Source organism: Peromyscus californicus, unplaced genomic scaffold, assembly GCF_007827085.1.
Source record: "Peromyscus californicus insignis strain IS unplaced genomic scaffold, ASM782708v3 Scaffold_21__1_contigs__length_65335640, whole genome shotgun sequence".
NCBI classification, from domain to species: domain Eukaryota; kingdom Metazoa; phylum Chordata; class Mammalia; order Rodentia; family Cricetidae; genus Peromyscus; species Peromyscus californicus.
Genome location: NW_026294514.1, coordinates 51,193,703 through 51,215,209, shown reverse-complemented (window position 1 = coordinate 51,215,209; position 21,507 = coordinate 51,193,703). Strand labels below are relative to the sequence as shown.

Sequence of the window (21,507 nt, the reverse complement as noted above, 5' to 3'; positions counted from 1 at the left end):
CTTAAGCGTATACATTTGTTTAACAAGAAATCCCTTTACTTCATCTGCCGCACAGGACAAATTCATGTCCGTTTTGAAAATTCTCAACCGAGATTCGAAATGTCCACGAAAGGAGAATTCAGTGAGACTTTAAAAAAGTGCCTTTTTCCTTTAAAGCTACGTGCTAAAAGCTCCCCCCGCCCCCTCGGGCTCATTTCTTTACTTCGGTGTAGGTTTTCACACTGAATGGTGACTACGATCCAGGGGGAGACTTCTCCGGCGACAGCCAAGCGACCAAGAGTGCTGTTTTGAATGCAGTCAAGCATTCCTAGCCGCCGGCGAGGGAGCGCTCCGCAAGCATTTTCGCAGCTTGTTAACCGACTCCGGAGGGCAAGGTCCAGCTAATCCTTGCATAAGCAAGAAAATGACCGTTGACAACTCAATCACACACTCAGTCGCCAACTCCCTGAGCCCAGCAGTCCTCGCCTCTTTGCAGCCAGCTTCCGATCGGCTGCAAAAGCTCAAGGCCCTCCCGCCCCAACGGCGCCTGCGCGAAACCTCCACCTCCTCAAACCCTTTCTCAAGAGCAGTCCACCGGGGCCGTTTTAAAAGTTATTATCAGGTTACGCCTCACTTAAAAAAAAAAAAAAAAAAGAAGTACGACAGAGCACACTAGAACGACCACTCACCGAAGTGGTCCTAAATGCAAACGGCAGGTTTTAACTCTCCTCTCGCGACTTATCTGGTGCTGCCGGAAGCGGAACTAGCCGGGTCGGTGTTTGGGTTGGGGGCCGGGGGGAGTGAGCTGTGGAACAGGAAAGCTCAGGCGGATCGTTGGCCCGGCGGAAACCGTCCCGGCCGGTGCAGTTTCCGTGTGAGACCGGTGGAGGGCAGGCCGGGGAAGAGGCGTGTCGGAGACTCCCGAGGTGTAGCCGTGCCCGCGGTTCCGCTGTTGCCGAAGAGGGAAGATTCAGGTCCACGCCTCCGTGAGCCGCCTCTGCCCAAACACCTCACCCTTGCCCCCGCGATTAAAGGGGAGGAACCGAAACCTGGATGGGCTCAAGCATCTCCCACAGAGCGCTTGATGACCGCCGCCGAGGCAGGTGAGGACCCGGAGCTCGGTGGAGAACCGGAGCCAGACCCGATGGGCGGAGGCTCACTGCCGCCTCTAGGTGTCTGCTTTGTCTCTACTCCACTCTGCGGACCCTAGACACGTGCTCTTGCAAGAGACACGGACCGTGGCGAATGACAACGTGGTCTGGGAGGAGTGACAGTACAGCCCCGGGGTCCTTTTCAGGCTTGACTTCTCTTGCACTTCCCGCCTCGCTTCCCCTTTCCATTTCTTGGGTTTGAAAAAGCCAGAAATTGCAGTTCAGCTAGAAGGGAGCTGCCTAACTTCTAACTGAGGTGTGTGTGCAGCGTTGTTTGGATTCTGCTGTGGGGAGAGGTGGCTGTGTGATTCCTTAGTCTCCATCACCCTGCCTGCCTTTGCTTTCCACACCCACTTTCAAAGAACAAAAGCCCTGTGAGCCCGCAGCTTCGCAGGGTGAGATACGACGGGTTGCAGGTCAATGCCGCACCCGCACCTTATAGATTAGACGGCCTTGCGTCTTCCCATGTAGGTAATGACCTTTGTATATCATCCTCGAGGTTCTGGGCAACTTCCTGAGAGTTACCATTCTTGGAGTTATGTGGTAGTGGTTGTCTTGTTTCAGCGTCCTAGAAGTCTTAGCTGTAGAAGTAGGAAGCATGGCTGACTCCAGCATTAGCGTCCTAGCCTACCCTGGGACAGGGTTTTGTTCGCTATTACAGTTTTAAAAAACGGAAATATGTGGTTTTAGAGCGATAACATGATGATAGCTACTATTTAATGCGTAGCAGCCAAATGCTTTGCACATGTATTTTCATCCAGTCTTTCACGAGTTCCGTGAAGGTTGTTAGATTATTCCTTTTTTTTTTTCAGCTGGAAAATGGAAAGTTAGTGAGGTCATGTAACTTACCCTAGTAACATTTTGCTACGAGTAAACCTTTGAAGCTTTACTAGAAAGTAGATCTGAATCCAACATCTGCATTCTATTGTCCTGCCATTATTCTCGTTATGACGATTTCTTCACTAACAATTTCAGTGGCTGAAAGTTATATTTGTCCATTTAAGAAAGCACATAGTGTGCTTTTTTGTGTCTGACAAATGACAGCCATGATCTCCATGCAACTTCTGTGTGTGATGTAGAATTAAGTATTTCAGAACCTCAAATATTCCTTGCGATATAGACTGTTAAAAAATACAAGTGCTGAAGCTGATGAAGGGTCATAATTGTACAATCAAAGCTTGCTATTTAAGTGTTGGATCAATGTGATTTGTAGATTAAGGGTATTAAACTGAACATTATGAGGGTATTAAATTGAGCAATTAATAAAATGTTGACTCTAATACTAGACATATAAGCAGTTGGTGCAGTCTTTCCAAAAATTTGAAATGTTTGCTGATTAAAAATAAACCCTTGAGCTCTCATAGAAACAGATCATTGGAAAGAGGTTTTATGGAACTTGAAGGGTGGGGAAAGGTAAAGCTATGTGTTTGGGGTTGATAGACAATGCATGAGAATTGTCTGGGAAACATTCTTTGAAGTCTTCCGGTTGTTTATTTCAAGGAGAATAGGAACTTCCAGACCAAAAAGCTGACTCAGCAGAAAGGTGAATTCCCAACAGAAGAGCTGACTCAGGAAAACAAGCTGTATACCTTTTGAAGAGGGAGGGGAATCAGTGCCAGAGCTGTATGGAACTTGGAACAGGCTTGGTCTGTATAATCAAAAAACTATTCTAGCTTGCCTTTGCTAGACTGAAGAAGCCAACATTGAACTCTTTATGTAGCTTCTTCTTAGTGTGCTGGAATTAGCTACTATTTATAACAATGTTTCCCCTGGAAAATGTTCTGTGGATCTCAGGAAACCGGTTATGTTTTTGTGTTCTGGTTCAACAACCGTTATTGGAGTTCTAGTTTCCTTAGTTGGTTTTTTGTTTTGTTTTGTTTTTAAGTGGAAATTTACTCCTTGGTGGCTGGATTTTAGTGGAATCTATGGGAATGATAGCTTGAAAGATCTTTTTAAGGGAGTTGTAAATACAGTTCAGGACTGATCATTTATCCAGGGTGTTATTTTAAAGGACATAACTCTACCCAGTATCAATGAACTGTTTATCCAGGGCAGTAGATAGTCTAGTCAGGAGCAGCGCAGTTAAGACTGGAGTGCTGTAACAAGGGCACCATAAGCAGCAGCAGGAGAGGATCTGAGCTGGCCATCATCCTCTGCCAGAAGGTACACTCTAAACTTAGCTGAGTTTAGAATTTTTTTTTTTTTGTCAGTTAAAATAAAGTCAGAAACTTCTTCTTTATAACCATAGTTAGCCACTTACAGAAACAGCTGATGTTTTACTGAGTCCTTAACGTATGCTAATTGTTGTGGCACGTGCATTCTCATTTAATCTTCAAAACTATGGGATTTATAACCCCATTTTATCTGGTGGCTAGAGCTGGGCAAAACATAAAGAGAGCTGAGCCAGTGTGTGTGTTGGGGGGGGGGGGGCAGTTGAAGTTTTGCTAGAGTGGAGCAGTTCTCAAAGTGAGACTCTATGCAATGTCAGCATCACCTTGGAGTTTTAGGAGGGCGGAATCCTGGGCTCAGCCCTAAATTTTCCTGGTTGAGATCTGAGTCCACCAAGTGGTTCTGATATATGTTCAAGTTTTCAAGTTGCTGCTTGGCATGTATGGGAACTAGTAAATGGAACACATTTCAAATTTGGAAGCCAGTGTTAAGTCATTTTAATTTTTTGCACTCATCTCAAACGTAGCTGCTTGTCTGTTTGTTAAAATACAATTTCTCTTTAAGAATTCCTGCTCAAAACTTTTGTGATAGGCCAGTAATGTGTTTATTATTGGTGTTTATTGGTGTAACCAGTCCATTTGGGGACCATTGCTACAAAAGGAATCTTAAAACTAAAGAAAGATTCAATTCTGATATTTGAATAATTTATAGATCTTTCAGACTAGGCAGTAACTGTCACTTTGGAAATTCATGAATGAACATTGATCAAATTGTTGAGTATTGATTGTGTGATGATATGACCACAATCAGTGCAAGTTGTAGATTTCAAGTGAAATAAGCATTGAGAATGCTCTAGATCTCAGATTCTCATTAAATTCAATTTTGTGGGAGACTGTATACCACTTGAGAGGGAAAAAACTTATTCAATATTTTTGAGTACTTATTAAACATCTGCAATAATGTGGTAAAGAACTATGAATTTTTTTTTTTTTGCTTGTATTAGTGACCTTAGGTTTAAACAGACCTGGCTTTTGCAGATTTTTTGATTGATTATGTGATCATTGATTGGTTGATTTAATATAGTTTAAATTATTGGAATACTTAGGCCTCATGTTCAGTATTATTGAAATGATAAACATTTATCTATGTACTTTAAATATTTATAAGATGGGGAAAATATCCATAATCAAAGATGATTTGAGAGCGTTTATTCACAAAGCAGTAATTGCTTCTTAACTTTTTCCATTTTAAGGCATACATTGAAAATGAGTCTCTTTGCTGTATCATAGGGAAAACCGAACTTAGTGCTGCTCAAGTTATCTGAGTAGGGCTCATAGCCATATGAATGGCTCAGACAATTTTTGAACATGCCTAATTTTACATTCATGGTTGAGCAACATGTTAGGAAGCTCTGCATTAAAAAACTAAGTCTTTAGCACATAAAAACATTCAGTAAAGTTTCACCTTGAGGTTTATATTTGCAGAGCTGTATACAGCTGAGATTATTAAATAATAAGACCGTAGGTCACTTAGGCCGAATGAATGATAAAGGGAATAAATCTTGAATATTGGGAAATTTTGTGGAGAAATATTTATATTGAGATAAGCCAAGCACCAGGAGGACAGAGATTCCATACTTTATCAGTTTTAGATCCTTTTATTACAGAAGATAATCTGATTTCTTATAATAACAAACTTCTTAGTCATGAAAGTGGTGAACATGTGGTTTGCTTCCTTATGCTTTTATTATTTTACTCTTTTCCCCCCTTCATTTTTTTTTTTTTTTTTTTTTTGGCCGGGGGAGGTAGTCCATGACTAAACTTGATTGCTTGTTGGAACTGCTTGGGAAACCTTAAGAAATACCCAGGTCCTACTCAAACATTCTCATTGGTGTGGAGTTTTCCCCAAATTTGGGGTGTGGATACCTTTAATGTATGTATGTATATTTAACCCTTACATGGGCTATGACAAGTACAGTTTACTTATATAGAAATTGAGGACCCAGGAGATCAAATACAATTAATTATAAAGGACAAGAATCCAGCTTAGGTATTTTGACTCCTAAGTTCTTATTTTTAAGCGTTGATTGGTTCAGCTTTTTAATAATCTCTCTCATATATTGAAATAGAATTACAGGAAAATAAATGGAAGCATTACCCAGCCTTATATTCTTTTGAGGGCTAATTGCTCTTCCCACCATTATAACACAGTTCTTTACGGTCTAACCTGCCTGCCTCTTCTGCGTCACCTGTTTTTTCAGGTGCAGTTCCGAAAGTGATAGTTACCCCCCAGTCCTCTGCACGCACCTTAGTTACATCTCTAACGTTGTTTTCCTCCATATTTCCTTCGCTTTCCTGTTCTACTCTGACCTCCTTGACTGTTCTTTGGACTCAGAAAATGCACCAAGTGTACTTCTGCTTCAGTATTCCATGTTCCTTGACTAAAATGATCTCAGCATATCACCCCGGCTTTCCTCAGACATCATGTGTTTGGAGAAGACGTCCTAGCACATGCTTCATTGTCGGTTCATTTACTGTCTTTCTCTGGTGAACGCATAAGACTCGGATTTGGGTATAAGCTTACTGTTGTTCGGAGGAGGACATGTACTCTTGTCCTCTAGGCAGCATTCAAAAGACGCAGCTCAATTCCGTAAGTGGTGTGTGTGTTGTAGGTGGGGGAGGCAGATCACTTACTAATTTATATTGTTGGGGAGAAGAAGAAAGGTGCTACACACCTTCTCACCCTATCCTCGGGATGATTTCTGCTTCCAATGCGGACTATTCATTGAAAAGACTAGTAGGAAGTAGAAACCAGTATTTTTTTTTTAAATTTACATATGTGTTTCATGTGTATGGTTTGTCTGCATGTATGTCTGCACACAAGAAGAGGGCATTGGATTCCATGGGACTATAGTTGTGATCTGCCATGTGGGTGTTTGGAATTGAACTCAGGACCTGTGGTAGACTACACAGTGCTCTTACTACTGAGCCATCTCTCTAGACCCACAAATGAGTAATTTTACAGCCAACAATAGCAATCATATTTCTGTGACTGGTCATTGGATTCTTGACTGAGTTTTTCAAAATTTTATGTTCATGTGTTCGCATTGCACAAACAATATTTAAATGAAAAACAAACAGCAACAAAAACAGCACTGCCTCTAAAATGAGGTTGTTTTTTTTTAATTATCATTTTTGTTACCATACTTAAACTAGAGACAGTTGTTTGTGTTTAGTGAAGTGTGTCTATGAGAAGTGAATAGTATTTATTTAATAAATATGTCCAATTCAACAAATAGCCAGCAGTACTCTGAGATTTCCATGTTATGTTAGTAGGAAGCTTAATTTGTAGCAGTTCACATAGAAGTGTTGGTTTATTAAGTATTCAGTATGCGTGAAGCACTGTGCTACATCAGCCTTCACAGTTACAGGCTGTTGGTATTTCTCTCTCTCTCTCTCTCTCTCTCTCTCTCTCTCTCACACACACACACACACACACACACACACACACACACACACACACACACACACACACGGGTGGGGGGAGTGAGGGAGGGAGAGAGAAAGAGAGAGGGAAGCTGAGATTCAAAGATGCTTGCATAAGTTGTTAGTTGTTTAGTAGCAGGTTGGTGTAGTTGACTCCAAGCACATACCCTTTCTGCTACTAAAATATTTGGAGAGGTTTAAGTGGAAACAAGATACAAAGCACCCAGAGCCCCCAAGGATGTATGCCATTTAGTAACCAAGCTGAGCTGACATTATCTACAGCTGTGGAGTTATAGAAGCTTATGGGTTTTTTCCAATAAATAAATTATTCTTTGAGTTTAGTCCCAAATGATTTTAACTTTTGTAACAATTTTGTAAAGTCAAGGCTTAGTGAATAAAAGTAAACTGATCATAATATTTCACAGAAAGCCATCAGTGAAACTGGAATCAGACCTCTGGAAATAAGAATTTTGAGTTGTGCTTTGTAAATCTATCTAGCACATTAATCGATATTTTTTAAACATTACTTGATTAAGCAGGGTTTTTTTTAAATCCAGTCATCAAATGGAATATTGATACACGATTTCATCTTGGCAGATAACTAATTTTAATATCACCAGTGTTCAAATACATGTAAACAGCTTTGTAAGGGACAGTTTGAGATTATATTATTAGCCTATGGTAGTTAATTAGTGGATTTTCATGGAAGGTTTTTATTGGGAGTGTCATTGAATCATATGCAGTATCTTGATGAGCACATTAGGAGACTATCAATTGTGTTATTTTCGCTAAATAGTTTAAAACTATCAGTTTGAGAGCTTCTATTGAATAAAGTCTTGTTTTCACTCTACTAATTAATGCAGAATAGTTGTTCACTTAAAAAAACAAACCTGTTTTTAACTGAACTTTTACAGTTGATTTAATGCCATCTCAGATCGATGCTCAATTTTCAGTTATTAGCAAACTTACATTATGTTTTCTCTGTCCTTGTCTACTCCTTTTAGATACTTCTGCATGGAGGATTTTGACTTTTCACAAACTTTTGTTTTATAGTTTGCAGTAATTTATATTTTCTCAGGTCCATTATTTGTCAGGTACTCTTTAGATTTGAATTGAATGTAATCTTTCTGTTATGTTTTGTTATCTCATCCACTTGCGCTGATGTATTTTACTAGAATATAGTCTTCATTACTTAATTTTATAAAGGAAAATCTATTTTCATTTTGGTGGCCTTTATCAGGTTATTGGTTCTGATTTTCTAGTATTTAAAATTGCTTTATGTGTTTTTAAAGTACACTCTTCAAATTAATTGTTTGCATTGCATTTTAGGTAAAAGGATTGCTGTTTCAACTCAGGGAAGCAGTAGCCTCGTTGTCTTTGTGTTTAAACTGCAGCAGCAACTTGGAGATCAACAATGAAGCCATGATATCTGAGAACAAAGGAGCATTTGCCAACTAAATGTCAGCACATTTCACGTGATTGTGTAACAACACTGCAGCAGACCTGTGTGTCAGCTAGCACGGCGAGAATGTTTTCTTCCAGCACTATTTATTTGAAGAAGTTTTAATGTAGATTCTTGAAATTTGTCATATATCAAATGAAATAAAAATGAGTGAAGCCCCCAGATTCTTTGTTGGGCCTGAAGATGCAGAAATAAACTCTGGAAATTATCGTCGTTTCTTCCACCATGCAGATGAAGATGAGGAGGAAGAGGATGAGTCTGTGAGTTGTCTTTTTTGTGATAAACCAGTACCGAACAGAACTTTCATTAATTACTGTCAATGTAAATGAATACTAGGATTTTAAATTAAGACTACTTTTTAATGTGCAAATTTGTGAAAAAGTCTTTAATTGGAAAAGTATAAGTGATAGTGAGTAGACAGGCATTTAAAAAGTGTAATACATGTAGCTGGAGATAAGATCCTGAAGTTCAGTGTTGTTGTAAGATATCAAGAAACTCCTTAACTTGGTTTATGAAGTTCAATAAGACTGTCTCAAAGGCCTGCTTATCTGCTTATTATGTGTGTGATAAACTAATATATCTGCATGTCATGTCCACGTTGCATCTTTTTTTTTTTTTTTTTTGGTTTTTCTAGACAGGGTTTCTCTGTGTAGCTTTGCGCCTTTCCTGGGACTCACTTGGTAGCCCAGGCTGGCCTCGAACTCACAGAGATCCGCCTGGCTCTGCCTCCTGAGTGCTGGGATTAAAGCCTGCGCCACCACCGCCCGGCCCACGTTGCATCTTAGAAGTGGAGCACATCTGTTAGACTCATTTTCTTCCTTGTTCTTCACAGGCAGAGATTATTTTATTTGGGGAACTGATTTAAAATGCAGACACATGTGTTGATTTTCTTAAATTTCAAATTAAAAATAGAATCTTATTTTAAAAGAAAAGCCTGTCACATTTGGTAAAAGTGGTAAGATCAGACTACAGGAGCGATTGGACACTTACTTAGGCTCTGTGCCAGAAAAGAAGTCACTGGGGGTATGTATGCCTTGGAGGGCTAGTCAGGAGGCACACTCTTGCACACTCTTACTGCCTCCCATTTCTGTTGCGGTGATGTTCTGCCTAAGCCACTGTGGGCTGAACCTTCAGGAACCGTGACTAAATAAACCTTCCCTTCATGGTTTCTGTCACTTACTTTGTCATAGCAGTGAGAAATAACTAGTAGATGTGACCTGTGAAGTCTCCTTTAGGAAGATTTTATATATAATGAGCCATTTTTAAAATTGTGATGAGGAATAAAATGAATAGGGAAGCCTAAGATGGTTGATGAGGGGAAGTGGAGATAGTAGACCCCAAGACAGTTATTGTTTATAATCTGATTGGTTTATAATCAAACCTAATACTCATTTGAACTCCAATTTTCATGTTAGAAGAGGCAATGTAGAATTACTTTTTCTAGATGAAAAAGGGAACAATTTAACCCCCAAATTTTTATTGCTACATTAAAGAGGAAGTTTAGTGAACCACTTTTGAGCCGCTTTATATAGTGATATATGAAATACATAAAGTCATGGAAGAGAGAAGAACGAGATACAACTTTATATGGTTAATAGACCATATAAAGCTCCTGAATGGAAAAAGCAAGATGCAGTGCAAAGAATCAGGAATGAATGTTAAGGAATTTTGTGAGCACGTGAAATACCCGATATGTTACTATTTATATGATGTGCATATTCAAGATTGAACGTTAATTTGGTAAAAAAAAAAAAAAAAGTACAAAGAATAACAAAACCATTAGGTGGGCATGCCACGTCTGAATACCGGAGGGAGTGTCAAAGGTCGTTGGCATCTTCTTTTTTGTCAGTGAGCCGTTCAGAAAGCTGTTTGACCAGCTAATGTCCCAGCTCAGTCTGTAAGGAGACTCAGTGCTGTCCAGCTCTGTACTTGGAAATGCATTTGATTTTAGGTAGCCAAATTTTTTATCTGACTCTTCCTGGACTTTTTAGTTAGAGTAGATGGATTTTTCACTCCCATTTGCCCTTTTCTGCCTGAAGATCGTTAGATAAATGCTAGAAGTAGTTGAAGAAGGGATGTTTATTCATACTTTAAACAACTGGAAACAGTAGCAATGTGCTGAAAGTGTTTTTTTTTTTAAAGTTCTTTTCAGATCTTTGTAAAAAAATGTTTTAATTGGAAAGTATTATAACTGATAGGATTTTAATGACTTCAATGGTGAATATGTCAGTCTTATTGCTTCTTATGGCTCATCTACTTCTGAGAGGAAATTAAGATAGCAGTATTTTAGAATGCCTATTAAGTCATCCTATTGTTTTGTTTTGTTTCTGTTTTAGCCACCAGAAAGGCAGATTGTGGTTGGAATATGTTCCATGGCAAAGAAATCCAAATCCAAACCCATGAAGGAAATTTTGGAACGTATCTCCTTATTTAAATACATCACAGTAGTAGTTTTTGAAGAGGAAGTAATTTTGAACGAACCCGTGGAAAACTGGCCTTTATGTGATTGTCTTATTTCTTTCCATTCTAAAGGTAATAAATGGTGGACGGGGGCTTTTATCCTCTCGGATTGTAAAAATAATACACATTAGTTGTAAAATATTGGATAAAACAGAGTGAAGCTAGCTCACAGATAAGGGAAATTAACATTGAGATATATTTCTAATCCTTTTCTTCTGCCTGTGTTTTTTAAAAATTTGTGTCATAGTTATATTTAACTTTATATTTAGCTTTTCTTAGATTTTATCAAATTTTTCCATTCCCCCTTTTTTATGGTTTGTATAGTGTAAATGTCTAACATAGTTAACTAATAACCAAACATTTGGAAGACTCCTAGTCTTCATTGTTAAAATAAGGTTGTGATCAACTCATTCACACATCATGGATAAACTCTTGAATTGTTAGATGTTTTAAATCCTATATTTTTACCACATAGAAAGCGACCTGTCGTTCTTTATATAAATAAGCATACCTTATTTGTTAAGAACTTTCAGTTAAAATTTTAGCTCTTCCTTACCATTTTTAATTTAATGGCAGTATCAGTTAAGTTTAAGTATTACATTATAATAAAATCCAATAATCAAAATTATTGCTAAATCTATTTCTGAAATTTTTTCTACATTTTGTGAATTACGTGATTTTTCCCATTAATAAGTATGTAAGTTTCAGAGTTTGTTCCTATGTTAATCATTACCTGTTACCTAGAAAATAGCTTTGAGCTCTGCTAGGTTTTTGGGTTTGTTTTGTTTTGTTTTGTTTTTTGTATACTGATAATGGAAGTTGTTGTTCCTTTTGAGTAAGCCCAGCTCTGATCTCGCTTGGCTGAGGCTTTTTCTTTGAGGAAAGTTTAAATTTCCTGCCTGTGAGCGTGTTCTTCTCTTGCCATCACGTGGTTCTTTCTGTGAAAGCTGTTAGCTCCTAAAAGCTCCCTGCCATGTCTCAGACATATTCTCTGTGTTCTCCGTTGCTATGAGAGAATTTTCTCGTTAACACAAACCAAAGCAGAGAACTGCTGGCAGGTGTTTTCCACTTGCTAAGTTCTGGTGGGAAGTTTGAAATCATGACACGGGAACATTTACGCATGCAGAGTTCTGATACATTATAGAGCTGTGAAGATTTGTAATCTGAGTCCAGCTGCTGCTTAATGCATTATTAAAAATCTAAGGGTAATTTAGGAATAAGTTTTCTTTAATGGAACATAGCTTTGTGATTTGAATTTTAGTACCTTTTAATACTTAACCTTTCTAAAATTTCCTGTAGTGCAGGAAAAATGCAATGTGCTCACATGCAGTTAATGTTCATAGTTAAATCATACAATGTCATGCTGACTGATTTTTATCCTCCATAGATAAGTTAGATACTTATTAAAGAATTGTCACATAAGAATAATAAAAAGTGTCATTCTTTGGAACATTATGCAAAGTCTTCTAAGTGTCTTTATACATTAAAAATGTTTTAATTCCACAAGAATCCTATTGGCTAGTTGGGTGTCATGCACATTTGCAGCTGGACTTGAGAGATAAATTTGCTCAAGCTTTACATGGCTAGACAGAGGCGAGGCTTGAATGCTGGTTTATGTTCTCATCTGCTGTGTGTGACACACTGGGGAATTTCAGTGACAATATAGAGAGTGAAACGTGATCTCTGAAATTCTTTATGGGTTTTCAAGTCTGTTCTAACCACACCTACATTTGACTTATTTCCATTTTTATTTATCATTACTAGTCTGGAAATTTTAGGGCATTAATTTCTGTATCCTAATGGTGACCCAGCAGCCGCATGTTTCTATTCATGTTTTTATTTTTTGTGCATTATATTATGTATAAGCCCATTTCTGCTTTTGCTTCTATTTTTAAAGGTATGGTCAGCCTAGTTCATATTTATATACATCAAACTATCAAATAAAAGGGAGTTGTATATTGAGGACATTTTTATTTTTTTTTTTATTTTTTATTTTTTTTTTTGGTTTTTCGAGACAGGGTTTCTCTGTGTAGCTTTGCGCCTTTCCTGGAACTCGCTTTGGAGACCAGGCTGGCCTCGAACTCACAGAGATCCGCCTTGCTTTGCCTCCCGAGTGCTGGGATTAAAGGCGTGCGCCACCACCGCCCGGCTGAGGACATTTTTAAAAAATCAAGTGATATGAAATGTTATTTGTTCATAGATTTCCCTTTATATATGAATCTTATCTTCTATCAGGTGTCCTTAAATAGTCAGATACAGGATAACATGTCATAGCCAGTGACTTGGTATGCCATTATCAATGATAATAACTAAGGAAATGTTACTTTAATAGTAAAAGTTAAATGAAAGTTATTGTTATATCTTATTTATAACTTATTTTATATCTTTTATAGAAGACAGTTATATACATAATGAAATTATTTTTTTAGGGGAGGTGACAATTCAAGTTGATAAATTTATAGATTTCAGCTTTTCTTGAAATTGTAAAGAATATGATAAAAATATGTGTTCTTAGGATTTCCCCTGGACAAAGCAGTTGCCTATGAAAAACTCAGGAATCCATTTGTAATCAATGACTTGAATATGCAGTATCTCATACAAGATAGGTGAGTGGTGAAGTTGGCTGAATTAAGGGAAAAAGAAATCAATACTTACTTAGTAATTAGTGTATGCTGACCTAGCATCAGATGTTTTCACATACATTAGTTCATTGCATCCTTATAATACTCAGAAATAATTATTAGCAAACTTTACAGAGGAGGAACCCTGAGAATTGAGGAAATCTGTTCACTTACACAAAGTCACGGGTAGTCTCCCAAGTAGTGGGACAGGGAATTGGAGGACATTTGCTTGATTTCTAAAGCCTACTAAACCCATCAAGATTACAGTTTCCTGTCATATGACTGATGATTGCATTGGAATTCATTCATTTTAATTGATGATTTTCATGGTAAAGTGTACACATTATGGAAATTCTTTACTGTATGTCTTAGAATTCATTGAGCATAGACTTCTAGTTGAAATGATGAAAGGGTATAAATTTGTCTGCTTCATTTAATTGGTGTTTTGCTTTGGTAGTTACATATAATTCTATGTGTCATTATCATTCTACTTTTTTGTGTTATAACATGAGATTACTTATATTACTTATGAGGAAATACATATATACTAATTATGTATGAAGATAGAATCACCTTTCTCCTAGCATACTGTGAATATTTTCCTATAGCATTAAATATTATTATAAGATAAGGTTTTTAGTAATTAGGCTGTATTCTGTCCTTGTGATATGTTAGTCTTACTTGACTGTTTCTCTTCATGTATGTACAGTCTTGTTTTAAAGTATAGTCTTTTGATATGCTACAAAAGTTATTTTGTGTGCACTTTGACTATTTTGTTAGGAACACTGATATTTGAAATATTTAGAAAAACAGAGAAGGTTGATATTTTTACCTCTTATGGTAGTAAAGAGTAATAATTTACTTGTATGGGAAGACAATAAATTGTGAAATAGAGAGCCAAACAATAAGGATGTTTTTCTGTTTCTTTAGAAGAGACGTTTATAGCATTCTTCAAGCTGAAGGCATCTTACTTCCTCGGTATGCCATTCTGAACCGTGATCCAAATAACCCGAAAGGTCAGAGAACTCAACAGACTTCCTTTTGGTTCTTGACGAACTGTTTGCCACTTCCCTGCAATAAATAGAAAGAACTTAAGAATTCATAGTAGCCTATTTAATAGTTTTTCTTAACGAATTAAACAAATGAGCACTGACTGTATCTGATTAACATGTAACATTGTGGGCTGTTGTGGAGGTGCTCACCTGTAGTACCAGGACTCAGAAAGTTGAAGCAGGTCGATAGGGAACTCAAGGTCAGAGTCAGGACGTATTTAGTTCTGGGCCAGGCTGGGCTTCCGACTGTGAGACTGTGTCTCCAAAAACAGAACCAAAGGAGATACCATGAGCTAACTGGCTAACTAGTAGTACAGGAGTTAGCTCCATGGTTTTCCTGTGTATAACTGTGCACATATGATTTGAGGGATGACCATTTGGCACTGGATAATCATTTAGGAAACTCATTCTTGGGAATGAGTTTCATTCTTCCTCTCTCCCCAGTCATTAGTTACCTGTAGTTCTTGTCTCAGGATAGGCTTTTTTCCCTGAGGTTCTGAGGGTTGAACCCAGGGCCCTGCATAATAGCCAGGCTGTTATGTTGCTGCTGCTGTGGCGGTGGGGCCGCCTCCTCAGCTCCATGATTGTGTCTGCTGAGGCTTAGCATAGTTTTACTAGAAGCTTGAAAAGTCAGTTTTACTTTTTCTCTTGTGAAGATGTTAACTAAGTGATAGAACAGTTTGTGACTTTTCTTGCTCTGATGCTTTGTTTATAGAGTGCAATCTGATTGAAGGAGAAGATCATGTAGAAGTCAATGGGGAAGTTTTCCAAAAGCCGTTTGTAGAAAAGCCAGTCAGTGCAGAAGACCACAATGTTTACATTTATTATCCAACATCTGCCGGTGGTGGAAGCCAGAGACTTTTCAGAAAGGTGAGCCTTTGTAACCTTTGTGCTAGTAATATTCACTCTTCTAATACTTCATTAAAACTTTTTAAAAAAGTCATCAAGCGCTGAATAAACTAAGGTCAAATATTGTACCGTCATATCTAGAGGAAAATTCATAAGACTGAGATAATGTTGTTAGAAAGTATACTGTTACTTTTCTGTTACTGTGATAAAATACCATGAGGAGAAGCAGCTTATAGAAGGAAGGGAGAGGGTATTTGAACTTGAGGTTCCAGAGAGATCAGAGTCCCTTATGGCAGGGGAAGCTTAACTGCAAGCTGCAGGTATCGTAGTGGCAGGAGCAGAGAACTGAGAGAGCGAGCTGGAAATGGCTATGAAAGCTGTTTCCTCTCAAAGCCCACCCCCAGGGAGGCGCGTCCTCCAGTCCTCAGGTCCTCTGGTCCTCCGGTCCTCCAGTCCTCCAGCAAGGCTGCACCACTTAACCCTCCCAAACAGCGACACCAATGGACATTTCCCATGCAGCCACCACAGACGGTGTAGTTGCATAATGTTGTGAACAAAATTCCTGCCCTCAGAATTCAGAGAAAGTTACCCGATGTTTCCTCAGTCTCCCACTTGCATTTCTGTCAGACTAGAAACTGAGTTAAAGATAAAACCTTTGTTGGAAAAATCATGTGGGGAAAAAATGCCAGTTTATACAAAAAGTAATGTTGGTAATTTTTACACGTGTAAGTGTATGCTTAATTGTTCCCATAGTAAAATAAATGCAAATTAGTTCTGAAGTATAATAATGATCATGTTACTTATTGGAGTAATGAGGATTTTCTTTTAAATTGGGTAGTTGGGAAACATGCCTAATCCAAAATGTGTTAGCAGGAATGAAGTCTCTTAGTTATATAATTTAGAAATGTATCAAAATTAAAGATACACTCATATATAGTCATGGATTCATATGTTAAGTGAGGGGCTAGAAAGATGGGTCAGTAGTTATGAGCACTTGCTCTTCTTGCAGAGAACTCATGGGCAGCTCACAACCATCTGTGACTTCAGTTCCAGGGGATTTGATGCCCTCTTCTGGCCTCCATAAGCACTGCATGCATTTGGTGCACTTATATACATGCAGGCGAAACACTAATACATATAAAGTAAAAATAAATCTTAAGACGAAAACAAGATGCCATCTAAGCATTCATTATAGTGGCAGATATTGAAGAGTAAAAATACCAAGTATAGGTCAGACTAGGAAATTTAGACCAGCTAGAACTTCCTTATATATTATTGGTGAGACTCAGATAATGTAGTTTCTGAAAAGTTTTGGCAGTATCTGTGTAAGTACAGATATGAATGAACAGGAACCACCCTAGCAATTTCTTAGAAACATAACTATAGATGTGGCAGGGTGACATTTTAGGAATGTTAGAGCATCACTGCTGTATTACGCAAGAAGCTGGCAAACAACTAGACATGTATGTATAAGGTGAAATGTCATTTGCATAGTAGAAGCTCTGTAGCAGAAATAAACAGACTCAATACTCTGTGTGTGTGCACACGCGCGCACGCGCGCCACATCTGTGTGGAAGGGAGGCCAGAATTGTGTATCAGATTCCCTGGCACTGGAGTTCTAGGTGGTTGTTAGCTGCCTGCTGTGAGTGCTGGGAGCTTGGATCCTCTGGAAGAGCAACCAGTGCCCTTAAACACTGAGGCTTTCTCTTCAACCCCCGAGACATGATTTATTCATTATATTTTATGTTCTTTATGTTATGTTTAAGTAAAATAATACACCAGAGAATATATACTGCCAAATATATAATAAGTATTGTTAAATCTTCATGAATTAAAGTTATTTAATAATTAAGAATGTCTAGAGTACATAGGACATAAAGGTTACACTTTAGATCTATTATAAAAATGAGGACACTACTTTGACTTTTATGTTGATGGGCATCTTTTCTCTCTAGATTGGCAGTAGAAGCAGTGTATATTCTCCAGAAAGCAGTGTGCGAAAAACGGGATCATATATATATGAAGAGTTTATGCCTACAGATGGTACTGATGTTAAGGTAGGGTTGATTAGATTTTAATCTTGTATTTAGGATAGGGCTGATTGAGGCATGGTGGGGTAAAGTTCAGATGCTCCTTGACTAATATTGAGTCATGTCCTGATAAACGGTGTTAACTTCAAAACACTATGGTAGCTGGGTATGGTAGTACATCCTATAATCCCAGGACGCAGATGTGAGACAGGAGGATCCTGAATTTGAGGTAAGCCTTGGCTCCGTATCCAGTTCCATACCAGAAGATCTAATAGCGAGAATCTTTTCTGAAAAAAAAGGATGAAAAAAATTACTGTAAGTTGAAAATACATTTAATAAATCTAATCTCACAAACATACCTTAACTGCATGGTGCACTGCATAAAGAACATTATTATTTTTCAAATGGCAACAAACTGCATTTAGCTGCTGCTGTCCATCGTCATCATGAGAGTATGATAGTGTTTTGTCAATGAACCAGACAGAAATCAAAATTCAAAAGATAATTTCAACTGGAAGTAAATCACAGTTGCATCATCTTATGTCAGATCAAAAATTCACGAGTTCAGTATCATAAGACCATATGAATCACAGAGACCATATAAGTTTCAGGTCCTATCTTGAGCTTACCAGTTATTTTAAAGAAGGTTAACTGTTTAGCTTCTCCTTCGTTTTCTTTTACTGTGATTGGTACTAGGGATGGAACCTAGGCCCTTATGTGAGGTAGACAAACATTCTAACACTAAGCACTCATTAGTCCAGACTCTTTTGTGTGGTGGACACCACTGACAGTTGGAAGCCCAACAACTCCTTTTAAAGAAGAGTGTTCTTAAATACTTAAAATAAAACGTACAGTATTACAAAGGTGACAGATTTTAGTGAAACTTATAAAAATGTTTAGGTAAAGCTTAAATACATATGATTCTTTAAAGGCTAGTGAGTAATACAGTATCAGGTTGAGCATTCTAGTAGCTACCAGTTTCCAAGCAGTGATTAATGCTAGTGATGTTTGGTTCTGTGCCGACTGTACTATGATATAAAAATGCCATTGCTCTTGATAACCAGTGAAGCTTACCTTTTCCCAACATGCCTTTCTTTGACTAGGCTGTTGTTTCTAAACTTATAAATCTGATCTTGATCCTGTCCTTTAAATTTTGCTGGCAAATTCGCATTGACCACAAGATAACATTCATGTTTGTAATACTTCCATATGAGCTATTTCCTAAGCTTTCTTCTGATAAATGCCATTTCTTAACTGATGAGCCATCTCTCTAGCCCCCAACAAATGCCATTTCTTACAGTACATACTACAGTCAAATTCCTTTCCCTTCCCAGAATACCTTGTGCTGCTTTATTCCTCTGCCCTTTCTATTTATTACCTCTGTAGAAAATGCCTTTCCTTTGTCTACGTTTAGATTAATCCCGCCCCCCCCGCCACCCTTTAAAAAAAATTCTTGTAGCCTATTTTTCTATTCCTATTTAAGAGTTGTATGTTATTGTTATTAGACATAGACAATTTTAGCATCATAATGCTCAGTTTAGTAGTTTAGTACAAAGAATAAAGCCTCATGCTGTGTAAGTAATTATATATAACCCTTTCGAATGTATTGAAAATCATGGCATGTAAAACAGAAAGATGTGTCTTTTAATAATCTGGAATATGAACTATTTTAAATAGATACTTTTCTTTGAATTTCTTATTTTCCAGTTATATATTTAACCAGCAATATATGCTGTATATATTTCCATTTTATGAAAGGTTTACACTGTGGGTCCAGACTATGCTCATGCCGAGGCTCGAAAATCTCCGGCTCTCGATGGCAAGGTCGAACGAGACAGTGAAGGGAAGGAAGTCAGGTACCCAGTCATTCTCAATGCACGGGAGAAGCTGATTGCGTGGAAAGTCTGCCTCGCTTTCAAGGTAAGCTGTTACGCAAATTACGCATACCCTTGCGTCTAAGTTTGTTTTTTACCACTAAGCATTATTGGACAAGAGAAAAGTAAGCTGAGGGAGTAATTGTGTATGTGAGTTCATGTATGTATATAGGCATTTCTGTGGGTCTGATACTGTTTTCCTGTATTACTAATGTGTTCTTTCCTTATTATAGAAAAGTAATAAGCCTTATTTAGTCAAAAATTAAAGTTATAGACTAACACCACTAACTAGTATTTAGTGGTAGTGCCTAACATATTTTTTTAAATGGCGATAAGTACTTTTTACTTTTATAAAATTGATTAAAAATACTGTTGAATAAAAACTATCTTCATTGTTTTATTGTTTACCTCTAAACCCTTTGGCCTAATACACAGTAAAACATGTTCATGAAAACAATGCAAATACCTTCTTAATACCTTAATACCTTTTTGCTTCTTGTGTTTGACTTTCCCCTCTTCTATACTATTCATTTTTTTAAATCTGATTACTAGTCTATAGTAAAAATGTAATTGGAGGTATTATAATCTGCATTTAATAAAGAATGCATTTTGTCTTTTTAAAGAAGGCCTATCCCAGATTCTTAACATAAGCTAATTATATTACTGGTTATAAATAAAAAGAACTACTTATATGAAGTAATGTGAAGTCTTTTGTGTGAAGAATGTTAGTCTCTAAATAAGCTGTAATGTGTTCTTATAATTTGTTTTATTGTACTAGGATTTTAGAGACTAATATCGTTCTATGTCTTCATGATAGGGAATAATCACATGGAATACACACTATTCAGAGTACTCAAGGTTATGATTATTTGTAATCTTTATTTCTTTTTATATAACAAACCTTTATGTAATATATTGTTAGGTATTTTAAAATATATAAATGTTCTTAAAAAACTAGAATACTGAATCATAATAGTTCCAATGAAACCTTAAAATTTCTAACTTGTTTTAAATAGCAAACAGTTTGTGGCTTTGATTTGTTACGTGCCAATGGACAGTCCTACGTCTGTGATGTCAATGGCTTCAGTTTTGTGAAAAATTCCATGAAGTACTATGATGATTGTGCAAAAATACTTGGGTAAGTATTTACCTTTCTCCTGTTTACCTTTGTGTATTTGTTAAGCCATGGAAGTTTTTAGGTCACTCTAGAGTAGCACTCAGTACTCATAAGATCTCTGAGTTGTGCTTTAGGTTATGAGGACAACTTAGTGGGTAACGTTGCTAACGACTTTACATCATGGACTTGGATATAACACGGAGCTATTAGATACAGCATTCTTCAATTTTTCCTATGTAATTGTATTTGAAATGTTTCTTTAACCTACTTAATGGTATAGAATAAACATTCATGAAATAAAATACCAGAGTAATACAGAACATTTTCAAATTTAGGAATTTTTTTCTTTCTTCTTTCTACATGTGTACTACTTGCTGTTCTAATAAGATTATCAAATAAATAGAAAAGAAAATATTATGTGTAGAAATACCATTTTTATATCTCATTGCAAAGAAATTAGAAGCAAGGGGTCATGCTAAATTTTAGTATGAATTACATGCCAACTTAGAAGAAAAGAAAAATTATGTCTATGTAAGAGAGAGAGAGAGGAGGAGAGAGAGAAGAGAAAGCAAGAAAAAGAAGTGAGAAAAAGAGGAGAGAGAAAAGGGAGAGTGAGTTTATGTACACTGTTCACACATGGCCGTTTGAGTGCTTGTTCATGTGTGTGTGCGTGTGCTTGTGGTGGCCAGAGAGCGACCTCAGGTGGTGGTCTTAGGTAACGTCTACTTTGAGATAGGGTCTCTCGGTCTCTCTGGCCTGGAACTCTCCTAATGGGCTAGGCTTATTAATTCTGGACATCAACATGTCTCTGCCTTCCCAAAATACACTACCATACCTGGCCTTTTTTTTTTTTTAAACTGAGTGTGTAGTTTTTTACTGTGTGGTTCAAACTCAGGTTCTCATAATTGAAAGTTAAGCACTTCACCAACTAAGAAATCTGTCAGCCCCTCAAATCAATTATTAAAATGTGTTTTCAGTATAGTAATGGCTTGTTAGAAATGATCACATTTACAATAAGTTTGTCAGAGATATAAGTCAGTTGAAAAATATTCTATGCACAAGGCTGTGGGTTCCGTGCTCAGTAGACATAAAGAATCCATACACATAAAGAAAAATAGCTTAATAGGTGTTTAACAGACAGAGAATAAATGATAAAAAATACATCTAACTAGAAATGTAATTAAAACAGCACTCATTTTGTTTTCCAACTGTATAAGTTAATCACAAATTTGTAGCATTTTGTTAGCATGTTCAGTTT

At 37.3% G+C, this 21,507-nt stretch overlaps 1 protein-coding gene across 24 annotated transcripts in view; it reads left to right on the top strand.

Moving 5' to 3' along the window:
* The first annotated feature begins 887 nt into the window (after window positions 1-887).
* Window positions 888-21,507, top strand: part of Ppip5k2 (diphosphoinositol pentakisphosphate kinase 2) — a 70,409-nt gene continuing 49,789 nt past the window's right edge. For 8 of the 24 annotated variants that reach the window (XM_052750272.1, XM_052750269.1, XM_052750270.1 and 5 more), the window contains exons 1-9: window positions 891-1,082; window positions 8,114-8,506; window positions 10,583-10,778; window positions 13,222-13,312; window positions 14,258-14,343; window positions 15,095-15,249; window positions 17,184-17,285; window positions 19,017-19,178; window positions 20,149-20,270. In XM_052750272.1, coding sequence (XP_052606232.1) covers window positions 8,393-8,506; window positions 10,583-10,778; window positions 13,222-13,312; window positions 14,258-14,343; window positions 15,095-15,249; window positions 17,184-17,285; window positions 19,017-19,178; window positions 20,149-20,270 — 1,028 coding nt within the window. In that variant the 5' untranslated portion in view covers window positions 891-1,082; window positions 8,114-8,392. Of the gene's footprint in view, window positions 1,083-1,131; window positions 1,387-1,581; window positions 1,602-8,113; window positions 8,507-10,582; window positions 10,779-13,221; window positions 13,313-14,257; window positions 14,344-15,094; window positions 15,250-17,183; window positions 17,286-19,016; window positions 19,179-20,148; window positions 20,275-21,507 lie in introns of those variants that run through there. The other 16 variants (XM_052750268.1, XM_052750259.1, XM_052750261.1 and 13 more) reach the window with 8 other exon arrangements.